Source organism: Agelaius tricolor, unplaced genomic scaffold (genome assembly GCF_023055355.1).
Source record: "Agelaius tricolor isolate 1412-34295 unplaced genomic scaffold, bAgeTri1.0.p SCAF_14, whole genome shotgun sequence".
NCBI classification, from domain to species: Eukaryota; Metazoa; Chordata; class Aves; order Passeriformes; family Icteridae; genus Agelaius; species Agelaius tricolor.
In genome coordinates, this window is record NW_027269274.1 from 19,177,585 (window position 1) to 19,186,433 (window position 8,849).

Here is an 8,849-nt window from a genome sequence, read left to right on the forward strand (position 1 = left end):
TAGGACCAAAACAAGTCCAGGCTACTTAGATAACTGAGACCAAAAGCAAGGGTTAAAGCAAAACTGAAAAGTGAAAAACAAAACAAAACCCAATTGAAATCAGAGAAACAAACAATCTGAATGCAAGCATCCCAGTTTTGTTCAGTTTGCCATTGTTTCAGTGCTGACCTGGACTGTGTTTTTTCTATGCAGTGTCAACTCTCCCGTCTGGTTGTTTCCTTGTTCCTGTCTGTGCGTGTAATGCTTTCCAACCTTCCTCTGTAAACTCGTGATTGCAGGGCTGCTGTCAACAGTGTACAAAGAATGTGCCTCTCTAGAGCCCAGTGCCATGTACAGCCTGGATGGTTAGACAGTATTTCTGGATATTTGATATTGTTCAGTACAATCCCCCCGAGGTGCAAGCCCCCTGTCCCTTTGCTTACTCTGTGAGTGTGTGCACACTGTACTCATAGCCTTTATTTTTCTGTGCGTGTGCATGACCAATAGGTAGGTGATCCAGATATATTTTTAAAGTCTAGATTAGGATTTGCTAGTGAGGCTTTTTATTTATAATTTTATAAAGTTTATTAACCTTTGAGTTTTACTTCTATGCGAGTGGAAGTCTGCTATTTTGGTGACTCCATAAAATACAGTTCTTCCCAAGGAATATTTAAAATATCTTCTATTTTACATACTGGTATTCATATTTTTAGTAATTCTGCATTAAATTATTAGCTACAAAGCTATGTAAATGGGCCACCTATGTGCAATATCTCAGTGAAAGTGTGAGTATTTAATGTATCCTGTTTCAATTAAGTAGTACCTTTTGTTGTCATTCTGAATTAGTAATCTATGGAGATTTTTAATGAAAACTAATGCAAATACTTTCAAAAAATCTTATACTTACCTAAGATTTAAATCCCAGGTTATTTGGTGAGAAGTACCTCAAGGACTGTTAAACTTCCTGTAAGAGCTCATTTCATTGCAAATACTGAGAAGTGAGGGGATGGCAGACCAAGGTACCTTGAACCAGCTGAGGATCCTGGGTTAGAAAATGCAAGGCAAAAAGTATCAGTGGTTTTCTTTACCAACTCAGGTCTCCTATTTTACACCTGCAAGTTTCCAGAGAGCTGTAAAGAAAATCCAGTCCCAAGGTTATCCACATAAATAGGGTTGGCATCGAACATGCAAAAGGACTTGAGGTGCCTGACAACTGTTAGATTTTCTGTAGGTAAATTCTTTGTGATTTTTACATGAGCAGAGCTCCACAGGCAGGCAGTTAATCTGCTGGGAGAAATCTAGCCTAGAATCACAAGCTGCACGCTGCTGGCATACCAGAAAGCTGAGTTGCAAGCGAGCCACAAAACTATAATTTTCATCTTGAATATGTACAAAGATGAGTAGTGGCCATTAGTTTAGTGCAAACAATTATGTTTAAAGGGAAAACAGCCTGATGTTCTACGTCTGTTTTCCCTACAAACACTGGAAAAAGTTATCAGTGAGTCTCATCATTCTTAGTGTTTCTTTTATTTGTACGAGCTGGCTGGTGAGATGAGAATTAAGGTATGCATTATTAGCTATTTAAATGTTTGTGGTAAGTGCTACTGTTTACTACCTATCAGTAAATTACATGAATATTTTGCTTTAGTGATCAGCATTTGTCTGGGTCAGTGGTCGTTCCAACGATGGCATTGGCTATTTTGTTCTATGTCAAGGAAATCCCACCCAGAAATCAGGTTCACAAATCCTTTCCTCCAGACACCCTAAAAGAGAACCAACCATACTGCCCTGGGGTGGAGAACTGAATCTGATGGCCGATTTTCCTTGCAAGCAGTTGGTATTTTTTGCATGGAGTAGTGCCAGTATTCACAAGTGCTTTTCACAGGACATTTGTGTGTTTTGTGTGTGTGTGTGTGTGTGTGTGTGTGTGTGTGGAAGACCTGGGTGTCTCAGACAGGATTCCAGCCTGTTCCCTGGGAAGGATTCGCAGGGGCACACACAATTCCTACATCCCACAGCCAAGAAACAAGCCAAGATGTCTCTCTGCATGTCAGCATGCTTAGGTGCAATATTGTGGGTAACAGGGAACAGATGTTTTACAGTGTAGGCTTAATGTTCAGTTCTGTTGAGTTATTTTTGGTAAAAGTTTCTTTCATGATTGTTGCCTTTTGTACAACCCAGCTGCAAGAAAGTGAGCAAACACTGGAAATGTGACAGCAGTATATCTTTTATGTGAAATCTCTTGTACAGCTTAATGTGCAATAAAAGAAAGTTATATCTGTCTTCAGTGTAAAGTTTCTGGCATTCAAGCCTGTACGTACAAGTGGGGGAAAGAAACCTTTCTGGTTTTCAATATTGAGTGAAAGGAGACTAATAAGAAAAGGCTCCTTATTAAGATGTTGCAAGACCATGTTATCACCTTCAAATATTTCCTACAAAAGTGGTTCAAATTAATAAACAATGAAGGCACATTCCTTAACATTCAGTACGTGCTATTTATCTTTCTACACCACAACACACTGTGTTAAAACTCACTGAGGCATCAGCACGTGCTGTCCTCACACACACACACTGGAATTCATGTAGTAAGGGGAAAGTTAACTGTAAAAGCAATTTGAAAACAACAACAAAAAAATAATGTATTGCAAGAGTACATCTAGGTATGATGGTTTGCTTTGAGAGACTTGAGCAGATTAAGTGTTTTACTTGCACTAAATATCTATGCAAGACTAAAAATTCCCAGATATCCAGAAGGTCTAGCTCAGTTGTGTTCTGTGGTATTTACAACAGCTCTTATCCTGAGTGAAGCACTGTACAAACACTCAGAATGTCATCCCATCCTTTCTCCCCTCAAGTCAGATGTCCTGAGTGCATTTTCAAATGCAAGGCTTAAAATTCAGCTACAACAGCCATTCATCTAGAAAACCCCAGTCAGACCTGGGAGCTGAGATAAAAGCAGCAAGCCCTGATGGCTGACACAGCATTATTTCAGCCAGAAGCAGAAAAAACCCCACTGGTGATACTGTAGCATCTTTCAGCCGTGGGTCGCACAGCCTGAGTCTCTCCTGCATGTGGTGGTTTCCCACTTCATGCAGTAGTTTGCCAGGGAAGTGCCTTCCTGGTGAAGCATTTGTAGTGACTTTCTTGTGTTTCTTGTAATGTTTTTGACATATCTCAAAAGAGACATGTCAAAAGAGGTTAAGTGAGTTATGAAAATACTTTCAACCAGCCAGAAAATGAGATTGTTTTACTGCTGTAAGAGTGAATCTAAGAGGAATATTACAGAAATGATTTTAAGACTCTGGAGGAAGAAAATATCTGCAATAACTACACAGAAAATAGTGACTGTCTTGCTGAATTAGATATTGCTGCTCTGTTCAGTTACCTCACAGCCTCTCCTTGACTTGGGCCAAAACTGTTCTGGGTGTAACTCCATTGATTTGGTTTGAAGTCAGTACCTGGGATAAATGGGGTGCTATTTAGCAGTTTTAAGGCTGATTCATGGGGGGCTCCAAGCAAGTTCCTCATGAGTGTGAGCAGTGCTCTTGCCTCCCCGCGAGCACACGCGAGCAGGCTTTGACCTTGACAGTAGAATTAATCACGTTGGAGAGGATGATAATTTAAAGTGTTGGGTATGAAGTTCTAAATAAGGCCTCTTTGCAACTATAACATTATGAAGTTTTTCTTGTACTGAACCTAGGGGGCCCAGTGCAACCCCAAGGAATGCAATCCCAAAGCCAGGAGCCATTGCAGCCCCAGCGCGTGTTCCCCGCGGGGCAGGCAGCGAAGCCCGCAGCCTCGCAGCCCCAGCGCCCGCCCGGACCCACCACCCAGCAGCCTCGGCCCCAGGCCCAAGGTCCTCCCAGCTCCAGGTTATCAAAGGAAGCAGAGCCACAGCCACAGCCCCAGCCAGAGCCACAGCCTGCGCCACAGCAGAAGCCTCAGTCGCACCCGCAGCTTAAGTAAGAGTCGCTTTATCCGGGCTTCTTCTCTCCTCATGGCATAGATTCTGTCTGACTGGGGTTGGGGGGATGCTCTGACAGCCAGGGGGAAAATGAATGTGCTGTTCCCAAGTTTAAAAGGAGGTTAAACAGCTCAAAATGCTTAATCCCTGGTAATGGAGTCAAGTAAACTGCTAGTGTAGTTCTAGTCCCAAGTTTAAAATGAGTTTTTAGTCCCTGGTAATGGAGTCAAGCAAGCTAGCATTAGTCTAGTCCCAAGTTTAAAACAAGGTGAAATAGCTCAAAATGCTTAATTCCTGGTAATGGAGTCAAGTAAGCTAGCATTAGTTCTAGTCCCAAGTTTAAAATGAGGCTAAATAGCTCAAAATGCTTAATCCCTGGTGATGGAGTCAAGCAAGCTAGCATTAGTTCTAGTCCCAAATTTAAAACAAGATGAAATAGCTCAAAAAGCTTAATCCCTGGTAATGGAGTCAAGTAAACTGCTAGCGTAGTTCTAGTCCCAAATCTAAAATGAGTTTTTTAGTCCCTGGTAATGGAGTAAAGAAAGCTAGCATTAGTTCTAGTCCCAAGTTTAAAACAAGGTGAAATACATCAAAATGCTTAATCCCTGGTAATGGAGTCAAGCAAGCTAGCATTAGTTCTAGTCCCAAATTTAAAACAAGGTGAAATACATCAAAATGCTTAATCCCTGGTAATGGAGTCAAGCAAGCTAGCATTAGTTCTACTCCCAAATTTAAAATGAGGTTTTAGTCCCTGGTAATGGAGTCAAGTAAGCCTCTAGTGTTAGTTCTAGTCCCAAGTTTAAAAGCAGGTTAAATAGTTTAAAAAGCTTAGAGCCTGCTAATGGAGTAAAGCAAGCTGCCAGGGCTAGTTCTAGTCCCAAGTTTAAAACAAGATGAAATAGCTCAAAATGCTTAATCCCTGGTAATGGAGTCAAGTAAGCTAGTATTAATTCTAGTCTCAAGTTTAAAATGAGGCTAAATAGCTCAAAAAGCTTAATTCTGATAATGGAGTAAAGTAAGCTGTTAGCATTAGTTCTAGTCCCAAGTTTAAAATGAGATTAAGTAGCTCAAAAAGCTTAATCTCTGTTAATGGGAGTAAAGTAAGCTGCTAGCATTAGTTCTATCCTGAGCACCATGTAAAATTTAATCTGCCCATTGTGCAATTTCTGCCCCAGCCAGGTGTGAAAATCCATCATCTTTTGGTCTTTGTTTCCTCCTTTTGGTGCCACCGAGTCACGGGCTGGGCGTGATGTGAGCCTGCCCATAAGAGGAAGTCTTATCTGCTTCAACTTTTAACCTTGCAGTCACTGAGACAACAGATTCTGTTTCTAAAGGCACAGTCCAGGCTGGGTCATGTTGGACAGTGGCTGCCAAATTGGCTCTCTCTGCTGCCTGTGGTTGTGCAGAGGCACTGCCTGAGTGCTCAAACCCTGCCCAGAGAAGGCTGCACAAAACTCAAAATAATAATAAAAAAATTTTTTTAAAAAGTGGTTGTCCCACTTCTGGAAGGTTCCTTACTGATTTACACCCAGTAAGGAATATGGAAAAATCCCCCCTCAGAGCTCAAAGCCAGCCAAGAGAAACGCCAGGGAGGCACCAGCAGAGCTCTGACACAGCCATTGCCAGGAGAGTGTCAGACCCATCTCCTCAGTCTGGGATGCACACAGAGCTGCACAGAGGCTTTGTTTCCTCCCAGGAACACAGATCCCCTTGTTCCACCCACTCCTGTGCTAACTCCAGTGGGAAACAACCCCGGGTCCTCCCTGAGCCCAGCTCAGTGCCAGAGACATGCTGGATGACAATATTGTGCAAAGAGGACAGAATTTCCCTTGCCTCCCTGGCACAATGTATTTCTTTATTCTGTTTTCTGATCATAAACCTCAAATTGATTCCTCCATCATTTCAGATGATGGAGAATAGAGAGGTGGATTTTTTTTTAAGCAAGATGGAAATCAGTTTATAGTTCAAAACTTAACTTCTGACATTGAAGAAAAGCAGCTAAGAACAGTTACAGGAGGACTCTGCCACATGTTGCTTCCCAGCTTTCTCCTTTTAGCTTTGTGTTCACATCTAGATTAATTTTTCTCTTCTCCAAATGGAAGAGTGTCTCTTTAAAATAAAATAACAAAGGAGAAATGAACGTTTTTAAGATGCAAACCATAATAAGAGCCGTTTTCTAACTTTCAGAAGCAGTTTTAGGTCCACACCAAGGCTCAGATCTCCTGCCTGTAGGATTAACTCTATTTGCATGTGTATGCTTTGTATTCACCCACATGCTGTTGCCTAACCTGTATGTACATGTTATTAATCTGTGAATAAATATTTAATTAGGCTACTTATTGTGTTACTAATCAAGTCAAGTGCTGCTTCCCACCCTCCCTCTTTCAGTGAGTACAAACAAACATTTATCAGTCTATTCTCATTAGCACAACTATAATTTATGAAAAACCTAAAACGCCTGCAGCACTGTTTGCTGTACATTATTAGTTTAGAAGGAGAGGAGCTGCAAACCATGAGGAGTCTGAGACAATCTGAATAAGGAAAGTGCTTCAGTTTTACCAGAGCCAAAACTGAAATCTATTGTGCTGAGATAAAAATGAAATCAGGTAACTCGTTTTACCCATGTAGGGATGTCTTTGTAAAAATAACTCATTAATGTCTTCTATTTCAATTCAAGCCTATTTTTTAGATGTTATTTTATCTGACAAGTCATGAGTTAAAGTCTTAGACTATAGCTATTTTCCTCCTTGTTTTCCTTGTAATGGTTTTCTTGCTTATGGGAACTTACACCAGAGTTACACGACAGCACTAGGAATGGAGTAGCACTGGCAGGCACTGCCTATAGAAAGGAAAAAATATATTTGATTTGGGGTGTTTTTTCAAAGATATAAAATGCCTTTAAGCCTCTATTAAGGCTCTAATGTTCAATACATCTAGACAGAGGGAGAGCACATTACAGTTTAGGATTCAAACTGAAATACCTGATTTTTCTCTCTGCACAACCATTTGCAGCCTCACCAAAACACAATTATTTATCAATCCTGTTGGGTTGTGATTTGGATTTAGTAGCCAGGCCCACATTTTCCTCAATGCTCTAATTTGCACCATCCAATTCAGATCTGTAGAAAGAAAAGAAAACACCATTGTGTTCCTTGAAGGAAGTGTTATCCTCAAGCCTTACTAGGGGTGCAGAATTGTGTGGGACATAACAAAAATGGGTAAAAGCCAATTTTTGTCCAGCTTCAGGGACAAATCCAAGGGACAAGTCTGCTGGAGCTTGATTATCTGTTTGGTCTCACTTCTCCAAGGGGTTGTGGTTGCACTTGGTGTGCACCCAGTTATCCCATGGGATGCTGTGGAGGGAATTCCAGTGGAATTTCTGTGATTTCCTCTGCATTTCCCCTCCTCTGATCCACGTGCTGGGGGGTGGAGGCTGGGGCACAGCGTGACCATGCAGAATTGTTGTGTTTGTGTCTTGCAGCAAGTCTCAGTCCTTGACCAACGCCTTCAGCTTCACAGAGTCCTCCTTCTTCAGGTCGTCCGTGAACGAGGACGAGGCCAAAGCTGAGACCATCCGGAACCTGAGGAAATCCTTTGCCAGTCTGTTCTCTGATTAGCCAGCTTTGTGTAGAGTCTGAATGTCCCATAGGTTTTGTTCTCCCTGTGCCAGCACCCTTCTCTACTGTGCTCACTGTTGTACCAAGCAATATGTCCAACCTACAGAAACACAAATCGATAGCAGGAGGACTTTGGTGGGGGAGATGCCACGCAGGAACACGTGGAAAGCTCTGGAAAGAAGGAAGGGTTCCATTGCTCCCACAGAATGTCTGGTTCCAAGGTCCTTATCCATTGTAATTTTGTGGCCTTACTGTGACTGAAGTATATAATCCTATTTGAGACTCCTTTGTAGAATTGTGTTAATAAAGCATTGGGGAAGGGGTTTCTCCTGGCTTTGCCCATCCCCAATGCATTGCAATGCATGTGTATTTCGTGTGTAAATGTTTTGTACTGCAGAAGTATAGTCTTGACTTGTTCTTGCCTCCCAGACTCAGGAGGCCATTCACACTGACATTCTTGTCCAGCCACATGAATAATGTGAGAAATTGAAGCAGTTTCTTCCTCCTTATCCAATCCCTCCATCAGCTGGTTGTGGACTTCTGATGTATTGCTGGGAGTTATCAGTACACTATATGTCATAAATAGAGTGTATATGTACTACTGTATCTCCATATGTCTATTTAAAGAATTTATTTCCAGACTGTAACCATAACTGGGTTTAGTTGCAAATAATATGCATGATGTTACCCTTATTTTTGTGAACACCTTCTAATAAATGTAAAGTCCCATGCCTGATTTAAAAAAAAAATGTCTTCTACAAAGCTTGTTTAGACATCAATATATATTGTCTATTTTGACTGATATCAAGAGGGTAGCTTTATGATTATAAAATATTTGGACACAAACTACAGCTGTAAGAAAATAAACTATCACAATGAATTCCTTTGTTGAATCAGCATTATAAAAAATTCCTTATAAATTGTAGGAATCACATTCACATTTTCTACTGAGTTGTGTGGTTTAAAAAATTTTTTCTGACTTCTGCAAACAGAATTGATCCCAGACTTTGAGGCAGTAGCAGCAGATTTTAACAAAAGTTATCTGAGTCAAAATGAAGAAACTTTTTAGTAATCCCTAGATTACCCATTTCCAACTGATTTTCATGTCATTCTCAATCTTTTGTCATGAATTACATGCAAGGAAAAACAGTGCTAACAGAAGAAACAAGAAAAAATAACTAAATAATATTAACAGGGAGAGGAGATTAATGAGGGAGAGAAAGAGAACATCGTGGTCACTTACAAAACTTACAAACTTGGATTTGTGGTGGGTTTGTAGGGACACCTCT

General features: G+C 40.9%; 1 protein-coding gene across 1 annotated transcript in view; it reads left to right on the forward strand.

The window, feature by feature from the left end:
* Positions 1-8,440, forward strand: part of SYN2 (synapsin II) — a 203,980-nt gene extending 195,540 nt beyond the window's left edge. The window contains exons 12-13 of the mRNA XM_071440058.1: positions 3,680-3,941; positions 7,425-8,440. Coding sequence (XP_071296159.1) covers positions 3,680-3,941; positions 7,425-7,560 — 398 coding nt within the window. The 3' untranslated portion in view covers positions 7,561-8,440. The remainder of the gene's footprint in view (positions 1-3,679; positions 3,942-7,424) is intronic.
* Positions 8,441-8,849: the final 409 nt, after the last annotated feature.